This window comes from Acanthopagrus latus, chromosome 10, assembly GCF_904848185.1.
Source record: "Acanthopagrus latus isolate v.2019 chromosome 10, fAcaLat1.1, whole genome shotgun sequence".
Classification (NCBI taxonomy): domain Eukaryota; kingdom Metazoa; phylum Chordata; class Actinopteri; order Spariformes; family Sparidae; genus Acanthopagrus; species Acanthopagrus latus.
In genome coordinates, this window is record NC_051048.1 from 9,957,157 (window position 1) to 9,977,727 (window position 20,571).

Here is a 20,571-nt window from a genome sequence, read left to right on the forward strand (position 1 = left end):
TGTTTTTTTAAGAAGCAACAAACGGATTTTTATGAACATGAATACTTGTCATTACAAAGATGTTGTTACATGAATCTCTCGTCTTTTTTTCTTTTATTTTGGCAGAATACAAAGGAAATAAACTGCGCCTCAGTGTCGACCGAAAAAAAAAAAGGATTTAAATAAAAAAAAGCAAAAAAAGCGAGAAAACGTTTTGGTCCGGTACGTGAAAAGCGATGACGTCTCCATACACGTTTTATGTATTTTATTTTGAAATTGCTTTTACATTCAGTAGCATCTCCTTTTAGCCCTCTAAAGCGCATGCAGCCTAGGAGTGGAAAACGCAGACTTTATCCTTCAAAGAAAGGAAAACGAAACAGTGACGAATGCATGAACATGTTCCACACACACACACACACTACAGAGAGAAGCCCGTCTTAACCGTTCAACGCTTATTCACATGCATCAGGACGCTGTTAAGGCTGTTATGACCACCTGTGGAAACTCCTGACGCGGAGTCTCGACTCGCTTTTTTCCTTTGGAGAGTTTTTCAAAAGACAACATGACGTATTTACCGGAGGGCTGTTTTGTTTTTTTCTTTTGTTTTTTTTGCACTTTTAAGCAGGAGATGAAAGCAAAGTAGCAGCATCGGCAGCGACGTGTGTGTGTGTATGCGTCATACTGTATATGTGTGTGTATCTGCAAAAAAAAAAAAATCATAGAGGCTTCGTTCACTCGTGACTCCCACAGAGCCCTGAGGTGGCGTCTACTGGCACACAAACACCTTTTGACATACTGACAGCGAGGAGAAGGGGTGGGGGGGGTGACACTCTCGCACATACATGGATTTCATAATTACATTCACACGTCACAAACACGTAAACACAGACAGAGAGGAGAGAGAGAGAGAGAGAGAGAGAGAGAGAGAGAGAGAGAGAGAGAGGGAGAGAGTGAGGTGGGAGAGGAGGAGGGTGAACACCTCCCCCCGTTTAAGGGTGAAAAATACTCCGAAGGCATTGAAATGGCAGCGACTCCTCAAGTTCACTCCTCCCTCGGTTCCCAGAGATGGACGGGTGGGTGGCTGATATAACGTCAGGAGACGGGGGTCAGATGAAAGGGTTTCTCGACGTCCCTCGGCTGGGGTAAACATTCCCCTGAAGGCCACGAGAAGAAGAGACGACTTTACTACACTTCCTGTTAAAGATAGCACGCAAAAAAATAGACCAGCTCTCTTCCCCCCCGGAGTGCACTCGGTTCCACTTGTTCCTACTCACCGTAAACGGGTTCACCGACATCGGCCGGGGGACTTTGGGCTGGGAGTCGGACGCAGGGAAGGAGGCGAAACCTGCAACACACACACACACACAACATGACAGAAAATGACATGTTGAGAGGTGTGACGACAGAACTGAAACCAGAAACCGCAGCCGAGAACACGAGAAGCACTCAGCGCGTTGGCCGTGTGAATTGGTATTCCCGAGCTGTTCCAAGTGGTCTCTGTTTGTTGAAATAATGAGACATTTGAAGTGTGTTGGTGCCTCACGGCCCCTCGGTGTCTGATCTGCAGCCAGGGCACATACAGTGCAGGTCGCAGCTACAGTACAGTGTGTGCAGGTGTACAGTTAATGGCTGATTTCTAGGTGCCTGCACATTTCATGACTGAATCAACTGAATAAACAAACTGAGCTTAAAGGACGACACGATTTCATACTTGTTTTACTTTGTTTATATGTGGCGGACCCTGACACCTTTCCAGCTTCAAATAGTGTGTTGTGGACCTTATTTTCCTCCGAGAACAGCTTGTTTATGCGGTATTATGGAAGATCCAGAAACTCACATGTGTGTTGAAATGAAGTGCTTTTTGGTCGCCACAACTTATCGAAAACAACACCGATCACAAAACGTACAAATAAAATGACATCGGAATAAAGACAAAAAAAACAAAAACTTAAGAGTCTTTTACCGTTGGCTTCCTGGTTGCTCGCTGACTCATGAGGAAATGCATTCTGGGTAGCGGGTGCCGGGAAGGAGGCGGACGGAGGAAAAACGGAGGTGGGCGAAGTGACGAACGCACCGGAGTCACCTGGAGAAAACACACACGTGCGTGCACACACACACACACACAGTGAGATCAGATACAGCTGTACACAGAGGTGGAAAACATGGTACTGATGGAGTATTGTACAAGTAAAAAGTACTGTTGCTTTACTGTTACAGCTACTTTGGATGCTTTTTTTGGAAGCAGTCAGTGAGGGCCACTAATTAATATTTATGTGATTTTCTTAACTTTTTTTTTTTTTTTAATTATTATGTGGAATATCAAACATGGGGACAAATCGAACAAAAGCTCTGATATCCTCAAGATGTCATCTCCCACTGCCTTTTTCTCTCTGGCCATCAGTCCAAATCCCAAACATATTCAATTGAAAATAGTATAAAAGACACAAAAACAGCAAATCCCCACATGAAATAAGCATATAATTACCCTTTGTGTTTGATTAAGCGACTATTGTGAGCTCTCGAGACTCTCTTGTCACATCATCCTCTTAAAAACAGTGAGTATGCAGTGACATTTTCCCCCCCGTCTGAAAAAAAGCCGAAGCAGAAGGAAGTGGTGGAGAAATGCCAGAAGGACAAGAGTCTCACCTCCTGATGCGTTGCTGAAGGGGTTACTGGGGGAGAGGGCGACGGGCTGCTGGGAGCTGGAGCTGAATGGGTTGGGGAAATCTGAGACACACAGGCAGAGAGACAGACAGAGAGAGAGAGAGAGAGAGAGAAAAGGGGTTGGGGGTGGGAGACATAATTCAGAGTGTGTGGTGGCACATTCCTGTCTATTGGAACCGACACTGCTCTGAGTCACATGCATGCATCCTGATTAAGGAGTGTTGCGCGGCTTTAAAAGAAGAAGAAGAAGAAGAAGAAGAGAGCTGGACGTAAACGCAGCGCTAGTTTGTGTTAGTTACGTACTTGCAAAGGTCTGGGAGCTGGACACTGTGTCGACACCGGGGGAGCTGAGGAAAAGTAGCAAAACAAAAGAAATTAGAGCGTGACCTTTCAACAGGAAAATGTAAAAATCTGTAAGCTGATTTGAGGTATTTTTTTTTTTTCTCCCCGCCTCTTACCTGGCAGGAGTGGAGCTGGACGAGAGCCTGCTGCCGAAAATGGTGCTGTACTGCGGAGGGCCACCAGGTGGAGCTGCAAGCAAAGAGTTTCACACGTAAAACCATCACCTCCAGAGCTTTATTGGGAGCTAATTCAAGAAGATCAAGAGCTACTCTCTATTGTGAAATGTGTGAGGGGAGAAAAAAAAAGTTCAAACAGTCGATTGTGGGCATGTAAGTCACCGGCGAACAAAAGCATTACAAATCCCCTGAATAAAATATCCTCTCTGTGCTCCGCTTGATATGAATCAAACTGTGACCGGGGCACAAAATCAATAACCTCATTACTCCGCCAGGCTTTAAGATGAAGGCGGAGAACAACAAATGCTTCTTGTAGAGACAAAAAAAAAAAAAAACGCTTGAGGGCTTCTCACATGAGTCCTGTGCATTAAAAGCCACCGCCTCGGTTATTAGAGCTGATTTTAAAAAAAAACAACGTATCAACGGGCTCCTTTCAATGAAAGCGTGCCTGATCCGGAGCAAACACAATGAGCATAATTCAGCTGCTGAGGGCCTCGGCATTTGGAGTAAGGATGTTATGCAACCTAGCTGAGCTGGCTGTGACAATCTGCATCACACGCACACTTGAACTCTCACTCGGCCTCGCTATCTATCCATCCATCTATCTATCTATCTGTTGGCTTGGAGTGGAAGAAGGTCCTTCACTGCAGCTCAAGTGAAAACACTCCATTGCAGCTCCTTTTTTTTGTGTGTGTAACACAGGATACTAAAGCCATCCACCCTCAACTCAAACGCCTCCCCACCTGTGGTCGGCGTCGTGTCAGAGAAGACGCTGTCCAGCTGTAACACGGCGGCGTATCTGTCCGAGGCGTTGGAGCCGCTCACTGGCGGCGCCGTCGTCGTCGCGTGGCCGACACCTCCAGGCTGCTGCTGGTGCTGCTGCTGCTGCTGCTGCTGCTGGGACAGAGACTGGGGCAGAGGCTGCGCCTGAGGATGGTTCAGGCCTCCGAAGTCAACGCTGAGAGACTTGGGGAAGGCCCTGAAGGGGCCCGTGGCCCCCGAGGCTGATATTGTACGACCTGGGAGCCAGAGAAACAGACTGATATTCAGTGCGAAGACGGGACGTTGCAATGTGTGATTCGCAATTTGGTGCTTACAAAACCTGAAGGACCAACATCAGCTAATATTATTCCCACCAAAGCTTTTTGAAGAAGTAAAAAATGAGCCGAGGGCTGAGCAACAATCCATCTAATCTTCATCATGATGTGGTAACACAATATAATTACATAAAGTGATCATGGGCTCGCTTCAACTTTGTAAAATATCTTCACTGAGCCGAGAGCACGAGAATCTATAATTACACAGAGCTGTAGATTTGCATACATTTAGATTATGAGCACTGGCAAACTTCGTCTGCTGATGAAGGTCATGAGCTGATCAAAAGATCCCTAACAGCCACTAAATGGACCGCTGGGCGAGATTTTTGGCAACTGCTGATTAAGGCCAAGAGTCAAGGAACAATACACCTCACAAAGGGACTTTAAAAGAGCCATTTAGTAGTGTGAGTTCTGGAGCTTTCAGTCATTTCTCATGAGCTTCGTCAACTCCACCCGTCGAGGAAGATCATAGGAAATGGTCGAAAAGTGCCAGAACAGCTACTTAACCGACCAACTACCTCAGCCCAATGATACTGTTTTCTTGGCTGCTGTTTCAAAGGTTGAGAAGGACTTTTAAACCTCACAAGGACTTTCTGAAGAGAAATAAAGGGACATTTAGCGGCATTTCTTGAGCTTTCCATCCCATCCCCTTGAGCTTCATCAGCAGAACGGGATACGTGGATGTTAAATTTTCAATTTTGCTGAGCCCTTCTCGCCCTTGCTGGTTTAAAAGCGGAGGTTCGGCGTCACTGTTGACCTTGCAAACAGCAGCTGGAACACAATTTCAACACAAAGTCCGTTCAGTAGGCGTTCTGGAGCCGTCTATCAACTCAGTTTTAAAGAGAAGTCTTAAAAATTGCTCACAAATCTACCACGGGGGCAAACTCTATTTGCTAAAGATCACGTGACCCGATCAGAAGCTACTAAATGGACCTTGAAGCGAGACTGTTTTGTCAACAAATGCCCCAAACTCCAGATCAATCCACGGACATAAATCTGTTGCAATGTGAATGCAAATGTGGAAATTGTGCCATTACTCGAATGAAACAAAGCGTCATAAGCTTCAACCCAAACCACATGAAACAAACATTAGCTAAAACAAAGCAAATAATCTCATGCTATTTTAACTTTTTTTTTTCCATGCTAAGAGGCTTGTCAAACGCAGGGCTGGCTTGACATATCGAGTGGCGCAAACAGTCAGGAAGGTTAAGGATTAACAAAAATAATCGAAAGGCACATCAGCGAGCCATTCTTGGATGGTTTTCAAACGCGCCGGCAGCAAAAAAGTGCAATTGTTAAGGCAGCAACAAAGGCAGGAAACCAGCGATCTTTAGCAAAGGTAGCAAGCTTTTCCACAAACATTAGCCACAAAGCATGCTAGGATCAGCCAAAACTGTTAGCACGGGGACACAAAAGAAAAAAAAACAAAGGTTTTGTTTTCTTTAAAAACAGCCTGTGTTGTTTTCCTCCGTCAGCCGAGGAGTCAGCGACACAGACCAGACCAGACTTGACACAGTTTATCTGGAGGTTTAAAGCATGCGAGGAGTCGAGCTGCGTGTTTCTGGGATGTGATCATACGCTCCTGTGGAGGCTTTATATCTGCGAAACATACCTGAACTATCTGGAATTCTTGTTTGGGGATGTTAAAGTGTATCGTGGGATTACAGCTGCGCCCTACATAGTTTTTAAGTGCCTCGACGCCAACGTGGTGCGAAATATCAGCGGCCCTCTGCAGCAGCCATGCTCCTAAAAATAGCATTACTTTAAACTTGTTCTTTTTCCTCTGAGGGAGCGGTGTGTGTGTGTGTGTGTGTGTGTGTGTGTGTGTGTGTGTGTGTGTGTGTGTGTGTGTGTCTCCTTGACCCTCCCAGCCTTCAGATCTGGGCTTTGAAGTGGGAGAACCTGCCCCGGTGAAGAAAAATATCGACCCCCGATTTCAGCACGTGACACTGGCCGCCCGTGACTCGGATGGCTGTGTGAATGTAGAGCGCTGTGTCTTCGGTCTAACTGCCCTAATATGAAGCCAGATTCACATGTCACGGGAGGCAGCGCGGCGCGCGGATCGCACCGGTCTATTACGAACGATACAGCACAGAAGAGCTTATTGATCCCAGCCATTCAGCACACACTCAAATGCATCGGTCGGTTGCCGTGTCTTACCTAAAGTGAAGTGGTTTTTGAAAGAGCTACTGGCTACGAGGTCGGAGGGGGGGGGGAGAAGGAGAGGGAGATGAGGCAGAGAGGGAGAGGAAGGAGGGATAAAAAGAAAAGAGAGAGTGTCACTGACGTCATATGAAACCCGCTGTCCCTGCTGAATTTTTTTTTTTTTTTTGCGATTCATGATGATGATGACATCGAGCCATTTTAAAACCACCTATGAAGCTGAAAATTACGACTGCAAGCGAAGTAGCTCTCTTTTTGTCCTTCTCGTATGTGACACTTTGAGGCAACAGTGATGAGCGGACGGTGGCGTCCGTGAGAATCAATGAAAATCTGCACTTTCTCGAAGACAGGATGATGCTGTGCACCGCCAGATTTTACAGCTATAGCCTCACAGAATAGAATAGAAGCGAGTGCCTTGTTTTTATCTATTCGTGTAGCGAGATCATATAGAAGTGCAACAAAAGGAGGAGTCAAAGTTAGTTTTGTACATTCATCATCAGTATGCATTAAGAACAGGCTACTATAGTTATTCCGTATTAGTCCAAACCATTTTAAAGAGCAGAATTGGCTTCCTGTTGAAGGTAGAAGTCGACAGTTAAAACTTTTTTTATGGTCCATGAGATTTTAACCATGTCCATTTTAAAGGATGTTCACGGCCTGAAGCTTAATCTCAAAGGGAAAGTAGGGAGACACAGGGGAGGAATAAAATCACAGATTAAATTAAATCCGCCTGTCGTATGAATTGTTGAAAAAGAAAAAAACAAATCTGAAAAGTTGATGTTATGTAGACGTATAAGTGTTAAGGAGGGTTCGGGTTTCCTTTTTCCCGCCTGATGCCTTGCCAAGACTTCAGGATGGCTATGGAAATAAATCAGGTGACTTCACTGCGCTACCAGATTAGAGTAGATTAGATTAGATTCAGTTGCCGTTTGCGTAGGTACAGGTCAGCACAGGCATTCTTGTGCATGTTATCTTACAATAAGAAAGTAAAAAAAAAGGCAACCAGGGGAGCCAATACATAAACAAGCAGAACAAATAAATACTTTTATACATAAAGCACACCCTATGAATTCTTTAAAAATCAAACTTTGGATTTCTGATTGTCGTGCACCATATTTCAATTTAATCAAATAAAATCAATCAATTCAATTAGTAGGACTTTGCCGAAACTCTTTCCAGAAATAGATGAAAGCTGCTTAAACGGTACAGCTGGCATTGTTTTACATGCTATTTTCAAATCCCGTGAAAAGACCTGAGCCAAGAGGACGTGAACGAAAAAAAAAAAAGGCTGAATGATTTCCTGAAACACCTGGGCACTGTAGTTTTTAGCAAATGTGACACAAGCTGAGGGAACATTGTGCTTTTTAGGGACTATTTTCAGCAGTGGATGAATACGCATTTGATGCTGAAGTAAGCATTTACAACAGCAGGGCGGTTTATGTGGGACTGATGAGAGGGTTTGAGAATGTTGACTTGAAAACTCCTCCAAAAATATTTGTAAATGACACTTCCTGACGCACCTGAGGGCCGTGGGAGGGCGGGGAAGGAGGGGGCGTGGCTCTGAGCCCCGAGCGCTGACGACAGGGAGCCTGGCCGCTGTCTCTCTATCCCACACAGGGTGGGATCTATATCAGAGGGAGACAACAGACAAAGAAAAAAAGCGGGGAAAAAAACAGGTGAAGCGGGCGATCACACTCAGTCCAGAAATATCAACTCGTCTGATAAGAGATCGACCCCCCGGACCTTTAAGCGGGGGGTCCCTGAAGCTTTGGGAGCGCGACGGCCGAGCGGTGAACACGTCCGTCCGCATGTCGGCAGGCGAGATCGCAGGAGCTCGATCCCATGACGGCAGCTGGGACTGGGACTACAGGGCGAGAGATAGAAGAGAACGATGCAGACGGGAGGTAGAAAGAGAGAAACAAAGGAAAGAAGTGAGTCTCTTTCATGCATTCTCAATAATTCATAAGCAGCAGCTTTGATGTCGAGGCTACCTGGACCTCTCGCTGTCCGACCATCAGTCTTTGTCTTCTCTGCTGCAGTGTGGAAGTGAATTCAGGTCGTTTCTTCACCTTCGACTCTCTTCTTCTTTTCTGGGCCCTCTTTGAACTACTTGTCTCTTTTTCACTTCCCCTTTTCCTACCACACCCACCCACTTTCTCTCTTGAATCCTCATCTCATGCCATTACATGCACAGTCACGACACATTAAGCTCTCTTACCAGCGGTCTTGTAGATCTGGCGTTGGGGGGCATGTTATGCGAGGGGGCCTGGTTCGCTAAGGGACCATGAGAGGGGGGCACTGGCTGGACCCCCGGGCTCCACGGACCCTCGACGTCCCTCCGGTTCTTACTTTTGGAAAAATGCCTGAAAGAGACGGGTCATTCAGCGCTGTTAAAATGAGACTGTGTGACTAACTGGCTTCATAAAAGACGCAATTAAGGCTTGAAATTTAATCGGTGGTCCACCTTTCCAACAGCCCAACAAAGAACGTTTCTGAGGCCTGAAACTGAACCTGAAACAATGACGGCTGTTTTATTCCCACCATGAAAGCAGCTTTTATCCTCGAGCTAATTTTTTCTGAGTAGGCGTCTCCACTCCAAACAGTGGATGTTTAAATTTGGACCAACACTTGTTATTTGGATCCAATTTTGCCCTGTGATGGCCTTTCGATTATTGAGCAGAAAGAGGTTCTGTAGCAATGCTAACTACAATGCTAGCAATGCATCAACGTCAATGCTAATACACTGATGTTTTAACATATGTAATGTTCACCATCTGACTTAGCATGTTAGCATGCTCACATTCTCAAGTAATCAGTTAAGTACAGCTGAAGCTAATGTGTTGCTAATGTCTTTAGCTTTGCTTGTGGATCATTTTCAGAGGTTTAGGACAAATACAAAACTTTGACTTTATCAAGACGCTGCATGAGAAGTAGGCTACAAGCTAAAGTCAGCACGTTAACAGTCATACCATGACGTTACTGTGAATTACTAAGCCGGTGTCATTTTTAGAGACAGTTTAGCATGCTTATAATTGCTATTCGCACTGAAAACACTCAATTCATCTTTCGCACTTTTAAACACACTCTGTGAAACTGGAATGGGGCTAATTGGTGATATAAGCATGCTAACATCAGCATGCTAACATCAGCATGCTAACCTCAATCAGCTTTACATAAAATTGAGAACAAAAACCCTTTGAGATGCAGCAATCACAAAGCTAACACGCATTTAGCATGTTAGCCTACAAATATCTGCTAGAAAATCACAGCTCAAAGTAGAGCCAAGGCTGATGGGGATGTCATTAGTCATGAATTGTAACTCAAGCTAGATTAAAAATGTGGCGCTAAATAAAAGTCACAGTCACACACTTTGTAAATCATCCAGTGGGGAACATGAATGAGATACTTGCCAATCCATCCAATAGTTGTTGAGACATTTCACTAAAAAACAAAATGTTCCACCCTACGGTGGTGCTAGAGGAAAAGCAAGTGTCACCAAAGTCATAAGGATTCATCCTCTGGGGACCACGAATCTCTGTGTTGAACTTAATGGCAATCCATCAAATACATGTTTGTCTCGAACGATCACGCTGCCAGCAGGAGTGAACATCACTGGTTCCAATGTCTCAAATTCATAAATCAAACAACCAGTAATTGCTGTTTAACTACTGCCCGATCACATTTTGCAGATGAAAACAGAATCCTCACCACTTTTTCTTCTCATATTTGTCCTGGAGAAACTCTTTGAACTTCTGCGAGTCCTTCATGTCGGAGCAGCCGTCCGTCTTTGGATCGAACACACAGAGCCAAGTCCTCCTGCCGACCTGCACACACACATTTTTACCAGAGAGCAGTCAACACTTGCGACAACTTGGAAGGTCATACGGCAACAGGGCGGTTCGATGTCTTCCAGCGGCCGCTAATATTGTTCTACATTCAGTCTCAAAGACAAAAACACCAAACGGATTCTCTCATCAGTGATTCACATCCGGAGTCGGAGTGCAGCAAATATTGGTGCCTCTGATTCACAACTGGGCGGATCACTCTTCAGTGGATGATGTGGAGGAAAAGCTGGATGGCGCACGCCTCTCCTGACATTATACTTGACTCACACACACACACACACACACACACACACACACACACACACACACGCGCATCCCGGCCAACAGAGAGCTGATAAAAATGGCGAGCACTCATCTAGATAGCCTGAAACACTTCACTCTCTGTGATATAAGCTCATGAGAGAGAGCGCTGCCTACACCAGTGGTTCCCAAAATGGGTTCGATTATTGTACATTTTTAATAAAGTTTAAATGAACAAGGTGACATTTACTGACATAAAATTTAGGGGGTTGTATCGAAGATGTATCTGAAGCACTGAAGCTATAAAAACCCCAGATCTACGGTCGGAATTCCAACCCGAGGCTGGACAGATTTTAATCTATTTTAATCTTAAAATTTTGTCTGCCTCTGACTTTTTACCGCCCTTTTGATGCCACGGTATCAGAAAGATAGAGTACTGCTTTGAAATTTTAAATGTTTAAAAAAAAAAATGTATATAAACCCATCGCAATGGAAGAAACGGGCAATAAACAAATAGATCCACATTTAAATCCCTGTTTAATAAGTGATAATAACATAGAAGATGGATTTTCAAGGGTGATTTCTATATTTTTGACAATGTTGACTAAAAATCTGTGACTATTTTCATTGCTCATAAATTGTTTGGGTCATTTTTATTCAAGACTTATTAATTCCATCTTCTCGACTGCTGTTTTTCTTTGCATTACGGGTAATCATTTGGAATTTTAAACTGTTTGTCGGACAAAAAAAAAAAAAAAGCTAGAAGATGTTACCCTGGACTTTGCGAAACTGCCACTAATCTGCAGATTAATCAACAACAACAATGACCGTTTGCTGCGGCCCTAATCTGCTGATGACATCACACGAACAGAGAATCATCACGACGACCTCTTTCATTTGTTCCTTTAAAAGAGACCAAGATAAGTACTATCTAGAGGAGACATTTTGCAGTTGTGACGGGATGGCCTGATTTGAAAAAGTTCGAGAACAACTGATCCTAAACACACACACACACACACACACACACACACACAATACATAGAGAGGAAATAGAAGTTGGTTTGGGTGGGACAGACAGTGGCGGGCCTTTTGTTTCTTGGCACCGTGTGAGCTGGGCAGAAGCATTCTTCCCAAAAAAAAGCCCGACCACAAAGACGGGTTCAACTGGTAGCCATGAGGGACGTTTCATATTCCACATGGGGAGCAGAGAGCAAGCTTCACGAACTTTAACCAGTTCAGTGTCGATAATGGAAGGAAAAAAAAAAAAAACATAAATTAGGGGGTTGGACCGATGTGGTTTTATCAGGGCTGATTCTGATACTGACTTTTAGTAATCAAGGAGATCGATAATCAATACTTGGAGCTGATAGTGCCGTTTTTAAGTTCTAATTTCGAGGTACTTTTACTTTAGTGTTTTCATTTTCAGCTTCTTTGCACTGCCACCTTCCACATTTATTTGACAGCTTTAGTTACTAGTTCCTTTTTAAGAAAATTTTTTTTCAGATTCAGATTGTTCAGCGTTGACAGCCAGATACTTGGCCCAGACTCGTAACCAATCAGATGGTGCTGTTGGCGGGACGCCGGGTGACTTAAGATTTGAGAAAGCGTGCTCCATCGGAGCCAAAGTTTCACAGTTTCAAATCGATTCAATTCGCCGGCAATCGGTTAAACACACAAAAAAAACGCAGAATGTAGTGAACTATAGGTGACCGCCACTCGCCTCGTTGCCATGGTTCTGGAGGAATTCCACTTCCTGTTGGGAGAAGGTCGTCATGGAGATGGACTTGACTCTGTGGGGAGGGTTGAGGCCTCTCCTGGGACACAGAGGAGACAAGGAGGAAGAATGTGGAGGTAAACAAGGCATGAAAAAAAAAGACATTTTTTTATATATACAAAACACAGAATCAAAACATATGTGTGGTCAATCCTGGCCTCTGAGAGGTAGGGAGGAGGGAGGGGGACAGCGTGGACAGAGGGAAACCAGTTGACACGTGACCGTGAATCTAAAAAAGGGCAGGATCGATGTGAAACAGGTGCCACACACACTGACTAACACACACACACCCAAACATGTGTTTTTCAGTAACCACAACCTCTTATTGTCTCCATGCTGGAGGGAGGGGACACGTAGTGGGACAGTGGGTGAAGCAAGATTGCGCAATAATAAAAGTGCTGAAACCGTCTTCCTGAGGAGTGTTGGGACTGGGCCGGACATGCAGAGCGAAATGTGACACACACACACACACACACACACACACACACACACACACACACATATAAACGCGCGCCCACACTGGAGGAGAGCCTAGAGAGAGAGAGCGAGAGAGAGAGAGAGAGAGAGCGAAGGAGAGAGAGAGGTAGTGTCAAACCTGCACCATGACGAAATGAACCGTAACTCAGAAGCTGGGAAAAATGACCAGCTATGTCGCTTATGAAGCTGCTGAGGGGAAAGGAACAACAAAAAAAAACAGACACGCACGGGAGAGGAGAGAGAGAGAGAGACAGACAGAGAAAAGAGGTGGACACTGCGTAAATTGGACGGTTTTTTGTCTCTTTGGTTAAATGCACACATGAGCTCGGCGCTTGTCTGTTGCACCGCACCGACACTCCACCCCCCCACACACACCACCACCACCCGAATGAAGAAATAACACACACTATGGATCTAGCTAGTGGGTGGCGGTGGTGGTGCATGGTGCAATCTCGGGCCCTGCCACTTTTCTTTCTTATTATTTTTTTTATTTTACTCTATCTGTTTTGCCCTCACACTGATGCTCAATACGAATACGATTAAATACAAATAAATAAATAAAGAGCCCGGGAGGCGCGGCGGGGTGTTGTTAACTCACAGCATTCCGGAGCACGACGTGCACACGAAGCTGCCCACCGTGATGTCGGTGTATGTCACCCCGGGCTGGTTGCACTCGAAGCAGTGTTTGTTTACTCCGGACTGGGCCAGCTCGCGGACCTTGCGGGCGCATATCTCCTGGTTGTCCCGGTGCTTTCGGTTCGACATGTCTTTTTTTTTTTGTATGTTTTTGTTGTTGTTGTTGTTGATGTAATTCCCTCCTCCTTTTCTCTCCCCCCCGAAGCCTGGCCCGGGCTTGACAGGCTCGCCGCGAAGCCGGTAACCCTCCTCCCTCCGTGTCACTACATGGAGCACTTCACGCCCGCATTATGGAAACGCGTTTATGCGGCTTCACCCTCACTGCGAGACTACGCCGAGGAGGAGAGGCGCGTCAAGCTCGCGCGCAGGGGACGTGCGGGTACCGCCGGAAGCGCGAGCGGGGATTTCCTTCAAAGTAAGAGCGAGGGACCGGTGACGCCGTGCAGAGCGGGGGTTGTGCGTTCAGTTGGCCTTGTTTCTTTAAAAAAAAAAAAAATAAATAAAAAAAACCTGCTCCGATATCACCGCTGGTTACCTCATCAAACTGTTAGTAGGTCAAAGTATTTTCCAGCATCCCTGTCTGTGTGTATTCTGTGATTCAGCTGTTTGTCAGAGCGCTTTCACAGAGAAAAATGAAAAATGTCACAGGAGGACCGACCGCAAGAACGGAAAAAACCTGCACTTAGCAGCTGTTTTGGAGCTCTTAACCTTCAGCGGCAGATGGAGGCTGCCCAGTTGTCATAGTGATGTTAAAATGTTCCATATTCCCCAACCCCCCATCTCATCCATGTTGGTTTAAAGGAGAAGTTTGCCCAAAAATGACGGCACAGTGGTTATCTGTTCGCCCCCCTCCCCACTTGCCGTTTGAAAATCGGGTGAACGATCGTAGTCTGCAAAACGTTTCCAGAGCTCTGCAGCGAAACGGTATTGCAGCGTAAACGGCTGAAGCCGATGGGGACTTGTTTTAAAACAGGACACAAAATGGCTCCCTGCAGTTCGTCTGGTGTGACCCCAGTCTCTGGAAGCCCTGAGATCACAAATGGACTCGAACGGACATTATTAACACTCCAGATATGGTGCTTTCAGCTTAGCCACTGCAATTAAGATTTCGGCTTTAAAAAGAATCCAAAAAGCATTTTGTCAAACCAATTTAGGATCTCGTGGCTTCTGCTGTATGGAGCCAGACTTTCCATCCCAACATAATGACTGCATTTTCATTTTTTTTGGGTGAACTGTCCCTTTAAAAGTCGAGCCTGAACTTAATCTGTTGAGTAAGATCATGTGCTCCTATTAAGACCCTCACAACAGGTCCTAGCAGGTCTTGTATTTATTTGTTTGTTTGTCTGGTCTATAATCTGAATGGGCTGCCTTGTGTCAAACAAAGCAAAGCTGCTCCGGGGGCCCCAGATCCTCAGGAGGCCCCAAAGGCCCCAGATTGTCAGCGTAGCAAATACTTTGTTGTCATTTAATCGAATTAGCACATTTGTTTGGTAAAATGCACCTCTACAGCACAATACAACGAGGACCTTGATGTTTTTTTTACTGTCTCACAGTGGTCTGGCCTGTAGAGACAACATTTTGTTTAAACAAAGGGATGACAGGGACCGACCGTTCATTTTTCCCCCCCCCAGGTTTCCTCTCTCTGCAATATGCATGATACAGTTGATTTTATTTATTTTTTAAGTTTATGCCTCAACATCCCAGTCGTGATATAACAATCTCATTCAGTTACTTTTGTGACAAAGGAGCCATAATGTTACATATTTTCTCCAAATACGTCAATGAGAACGAGTTGAGCGCTTTAACGACAGCTAGGCTTTTATTCTGAAAAACCAGCGACGCCCGAAACTCGCTCCAGTTTGACACTTGGACAGATGCGTAGGGAATCTCCTGTCAGGGACAAATTAGAACCTGTCGAGCGGCCAAGTTTCACGTGAAAAACAAGCGTCGCGTTGCCTTTTTCAGTACCGAGCGTGCGGCTCCGCTGTTTGCGCCGTTTACGCACACGGCCCCTGTTTTTTGGCGCATCGCTGCGCTCCTGACGCTCCAGATTTATTTAATTTTTTTATTTATTTTTTTTTATTTTAAAGGGAGCTCAGATGCGGACAGCTGGGAAAAGGGGGAGACACAGTGAAACATGATTGATGGATGCATGAAGTTAATTTAAAGTTAATTGATGTTCCTGGTTGTGTAATTCAAAAACAGGCAGCTTCTTTCCTGGAGCTGGGATTTGTTTTTCTTTTCTAAACCTGTTTGGTGTCATTTTAAAAAAAAAAGAAAGAAAGAAAAACTCTTTGTCTACAGGAAACATCTCCACTCTTTATTTATTTTGAATGGAGCAACCAAGCAACACAACAGACCCAACTACGCCCTTTCTCACTCTGACGTCTCTCAAGATGAGAGACTTCCACTCACTTGGCACACAGGGCAGCAGAAGGCAGACAGCCTGGCCGGACCGGCGCGGTGGTCAGTGAATGCGTCGCGGCGCTGTAAATCCCTCCGACGGATAGACTGGCGGGGGAGAAAAAGAGATTAACGACGATGTAAACCCAAACGAGGGAAGAAAACAGTCACATCGCTCTCAGATGAGCCAGTTGAGCCCGCAGTGACTGTTTGTGATCAGCAGGGGGCGTCACGCACACCATGAGATAGATAGATAGATAGATAGATAGATAGATAGATAGATAGATAGATAGATAGATAGATAGATTTTGTGTTGTGTTTGTGTGTTACAACACACAGCCCAGGCGGACCAGCCCATTGAGCCGCTGTAATTACACTTCTCAGCTCTGCAATCAACCACAGGCTTCAGAGTGTCTGACTACAACGGCCTGTGGTGATGATGACAAAGTGCAGGTTGCTTATTTAATGTTTCCCAACACCTTCAGTCGGGTTGTTTCGTCCTTTCAAAAGGAAAAAAAAAAAAAAAAAAAAAAAAGGCCTCTGAAATACGGAAGCTCCTTCACGCCAACACTCCGACTAACTGTGATCAAACAGTTTGGACTAAGTCAGTTCAAAAGTTCAGTTTTGTAATTCTTTTTACACAAGGGAGTACAAAATTCTGATATCCATCGGTACGTTGGCAGATATACACACTTTTTTTATTGCGGTGATTCTTCAGATACGGTCATCAAACACTTGCTAAGATATATATAACAGGTGATGCTTTACTTTTTATCAATCCAAAGTGACGTCAGGGCACTTAGGAACCCATATTTCAATTTAGAAATAAGTCTTACCTCCTCGTCGTCTTCCTTAAGGGACCCCCTTTTCTATCACAGAGTGAGCTAGGTGACGTCTTTTATATATATTTCATACTGTAGTGAGCGCACAATAATATCAGTACAGGGCAACTGCTATTATTGTGAGTTGACTACAGTATGAAATATGTGTAAAAGACGCACGACGCACAATATCAGTACAGGGGAACTGATAAACTGCACAATACAGAATGCAACATCAGCAGGAAGTTTACAGGAAGTGTGAGTGAATTTTAGCTTGTGTTTATGTCTCCACCGTTCCCTCATCCCATGAGGTTTTTATCTTCTTTTTTTTTTTTAATTTATACCTTAAAGCAACAACGATGAACTCTCAGCTTTTGTTGATCGCAGCGCCCCCTTTGGACTAAAGCAGTATGATCCATTGTAAGGATCTTTTGAGGCTGCAGGACGGATTGTGATGAGGTAATAAGTGTTTGTTTTTTTATAAATTACATTAATGTTAGCTTTAGTCACCAGATGCTGTTATTTTGTACACTGCAGTATTAGTATCTGCTGCGGACCCTGCACAATCTAGGTTAAACTTTTTGCACTACTGGATAAATCTGGTCCTTGCCTTCTTTCGGTAACACTTTATATTTTTTCATATTTTTATTATGTCTTTTAAGTACTTTTAGTATTTTTTGTTGTTTTGCACCGACAGAAAACAGGAAATTCCTTGTACGCGTAAATTTACTTGGCATTAAAAAGCAACTCTGATTCTGATTCTGGTACCTTGCGCTTAAAAAAAAAAAAAAAAAAAAAAAAGATGGCTCAACTTTAAATAACTGCTAGAAAAATGCCACTTGGACTTCCTGTCTCACAACCTGTACATATCTTTACACATCATGATATATTTACTTTTAATTTATTTCTCATAATTTGAATTTTGTAAGTAACTTGGCAATTCCGCATTTCAATTATTTCCCATTTTTGCCCCAGTATCTCAATAATGCGATTCAGTAAGTCTTCTTTTCCCTTTCTCCAGTTTTTTTTTTAAAAGTATAAATATATGTGTATCACGTGTTACTTGTTTGTCCTTTTTTTCCCCTTTTTTTTTTTGGCAGCTCCTGGCTTCCATACCAAAATCCTCTCTCAGAGTGGTTCTACTGGAGTGTGATGGGATAGGCAAGCCTTCTTCACACCTGAACAAAAGGCAATGCAAGACGAAGGTTGTCAGACGAGAATACACACCCAGTCTCTCTGGAAGCAGGAGCTTTACATGTCACTGAAACTGCAGGGAGGAAACAAGACACAAACATAACAGGCTGAGAAACCAAATGAGGGAGAGGAGAGTTCCAACTCCAAATCTATTGTGTCAAATACCCGAGTTTAATGAAACGGCACATTTAAAGGGGAAACACATTATATTTAGTCCTAAATTTATATCAGGGACTTTTTAATTTTAGAGTTTTGTGCGGCTTCCTACTTCAAAACCACACTGAGTAAGAAACCCGGAAATAGCGAGATGTCAACTGGGGGGGTTGGACCTCGTGTATGTGTGTGTGTGTGCGTGTGTGTGTGTGTGTTTGAGAGAGAGAGAGAGAGAGAGAGAGAGAGAGAGAGAGAGAGAGAGAGAGAGAGAGAGCACTCCAGTCTGCACCCTTGGGAAGAAACATCCAATCAGCCGGCTGCCATCTGATCCGATCTCTCACATACACACACACACATCTGGGGACTACCGATCAGCCGACTTGATCGATCAGGATACTTTGCTCCAGAGAGTGGGGGGTGGGAAAACTTCGCAGCATCCTCTCTCTCTTTCTCCACAAACCTCCTCTTTTTTTCCGCATTTAAAAAAAAAAAAAAGAAGAAGAAGAAGAAGAAAAATGGTCACGACGCGACCTGGCGTCTTCCCCTCACGCGCTCATTCATAAGCGGAGGATCAAGTCGTTCATTTTTATTTTATTTTCTTTTTTTCTTGAGGGGCTCGGATGTGCGTCGGTGGAGGTTCGGATCGGGCACTGGCACACGGCGTCCCCTCCAGCAGAGAGGAGGAGAGAGGACAGGAGACAAGAGGGGTGATCGGGACGAGCTGCCGGAGGAATACAAATTATACGCGTTGAAAGGAAAGAGCGTCCGACGAGAAGAATGAGTGGAGCCGCCGGTGTGGAGCCTTAAAAGAAAAACAAAAAAACACAAAAAACACCCCAAAAAGATTCAGCTGATTATTATTTTTTTCACCCTCTCCCCCCAAAAGGATTAAAACAGTAGTTTTGTGTCAACCAGAGTTGAAGGATGACGGTGAAGCTGGACTTTGAGGAGTGTTTGAAGGACTCTCCGCGCTTCAGGTAAGAGATTCACCTGTGCCCCGGCGCTGGCAGTGATGTGAGGAAAAGTTCACCAGTCACATCACAGTGACTCCATGTGTTCATATTTTAAGTTGAGTGGCGTTTCAGACTCCTGAAATTGCATTTTAAAGGGGCGATGTGCAGTTTTTCGGAGAAGGAACTCGCACTCAGAATTTTAATATTGACATTACTCTAATGCAACTCTTTTTTTTTTTCTCCATGACTGAATAAACAAGCTGCTCTCAGAGGGCAAAGAAATCCAGGAACACTGTTTGAGGCTAGAAAAAGGTGGCAGGGTCCGCCACGTTTGAGCTAAAAAAAAAGAAAAAAAACTGTAGGAAACTGTGCTTTCCTTTAACTTAAAGATTGTTTAGTTTGTCACTTAGTTTAGGCGTTTAAAAAAAAGACGTGTCTGATCACATTTTTCCCCTAAAACTACACGGTGCGCCTTTTTAAAGTGTCCTGATTGGTCGATTTGAGCCACTGGTATTGGTCCCTCAGGGCCCGAGGTCAAACTCTAGGGGTCAGCGAGAGGGCTGAGGACACGGCACGCGGGCCTGCAGGGCCGATAACGCCGCGTTTCGGCGTGTCGCCGAGCCACAGGAAGCTTGGTGCCAGCCCAGGAAATGCAACGTGTTTCACTGACAATCAAAAAGAACTTGCGTGACATCCACATCAGGTTTTGCACATCTCGATTTTGAACCTCGCTTAAAAAAAAAAACAAAAAAAACAAAAGCCCTCGCCGTGCTGTCGGTCATTCGTGGGGGCCCTAAATCGATTCGCCTTTCAGCACGGCCGCAAGCATCTGGTGTAATCAAAAGGGAAGTGTGGCTAAATTGGTTTGTCGCAAGCGGCCTCATGAGAGGCCCTGGCAGAACTTGGGTGTGCCCCTGCCCTCACAGTCGCTGGCATCCTGCCTGAGTCACAGTAGCTGCCGCTTGTGCCTCCACCAGCTGATTTGGCATATTTCAATCCCGAGCAGCGCCCGAGCCTCTTGTTTTTCCCCCTCCCTCCCCTTGAAATGGCCCTGCAACGGCGGTGGAAAGTTTGAGCTGTGGCAGCTGCAGCGGTGGCGAGGTCTCGTGTCAGAGGAATGAGGGAACGGGAAGGGAAGGAGGGAGGGAGGGAGGGAAGGAGACATCCAAATAGATAAGCAAAGGAGGACAAAAAAAAAAGAGAGAGAGAGAGATAAAAAAAAAAAACTGCCCCAACAGCCGCGGGACAGCCGCTCAAATGTGCTGCTTCCTGTTGCTAGGTAACGACGAGGCGGGAGGGCAACAGGAAGTGAGGCGAGATGTGCTGAGGTGATCAACAGGAGAGACAGGAAGCGTGTTTTTCTGCGGGGACGGCCACGGCGGAAACCCAGCTCTCAGCTAGTCTTAATTTGCTCTCTCTCTCTCGGAGAGAAATTCGAAAGAACGAGGGAGTCTTTTCGTCGTTGCTCTTGGTGTTTTCCACCCTTTCTTTCCCCACTTCTCTCTCTCCCTTCCCGCCGTCTCCTTAGCTGACTTGTCATTTGCTCGTGTTTCCAGAGGACGTGACCTCAGACTTTGATTCAAACATCCCCGCACTAACAAACACAGAAAACACAAACCCGTCCACTGTCTCTTCTGTCCTCCTCCTCCTCCTC

General features: G+C 45.0%; 2 protein-coding genes across 7 annotated transcripts in view; one reads left to right on the forward strand and one right to left on the reverse strand.

The window, feature by feature from the left end:
* The window catches only part of agfg2 (ArfGAP with FG repeats 2), a 26,098-nt gene continuing 5,527 nt past the window's right edge, over positions 1-20,571 (reverse strand). Inside the window, exons 3-17 of one of the 6 annotated variants that reach the window (XM_037111641.1) lie at positions 15,809-15,904; positions 12,876-12,943; positions 12,227-12,320; positions 10,130-10,245; positions 8,640-8,784; positions 8,165-8,285; positions 7,942-8,046; positions 6,419-6,451; positions 3,905-4,180; positions 3,102-3,174; positions 2,947-2,990; positions 2,626-2,706; positions 1,943-2,062; positions 1,254-1,324; positions 1-1,133 (exon numbers count right to left, since the gene is read on the reverse strand). In XM_037111641.1, the coding sequence (XP_036967536.1) occupies positions 1,086-1,133; positions 1,254-1,324; positions 1,943-2,062; positions 2,626-2,706; positions 2,947-2,990; positions 3,102-3,174; positions 3,905-4,180; positions 6,419-6,451; positions 7,942-8,046; positions 8,165-8,285; positions 8,640-8,784; positions 10,130-10,245; positions 12,227-12,320; positions 12,876-12,943; positions 15,809-15,904 (1,491 nt within the window). In that variant the 3' untranslated portion in view covers positions 1-1,085. Of the gene's footprint in view, positions 1,134-1,253; positions 1,325-1,942; positions 2,063-2,625; positions 2,707-2,946; positions 2,991-3,101; positions 3,175-3,904; positions 4,181-6,418; positions 6,452-7,941; positions 8,047-8,164; positions 8,286-8,639; positions 8,785-10,129; positions 10,246-12,226; positions 12,321-12,875; positions 12,947-13,355; positions 13,612-15,808; positions 15,905-20,571 lie in introns of those variants that run through there. The other 5 variants (XM_037111640.1, XM_037111638.1, XM_037111643.1 and 2 more) reach the window with 5 other exon arrangements.
* acap1 (ArfGAP with coiled-coil, ankyrin repeat and PH domains 1) overlaps positions 18,234-20,571 on the forward strand; it is a 19,880-nt gene continuing 17,542 nt past the window's right edge. Inside the window, exon 1 of the mRNA XM_037111637.1 lies at positions 18,234-18,941. Coding sequence (XP_036967532.1) covers positions 18,889-18,941 — 53 coding nt within the window. The 5' untranslated portion in view covers positions 18,234-18,888. The remainder of the gene's footprint in view (positions 18,942-20,571) is intronic.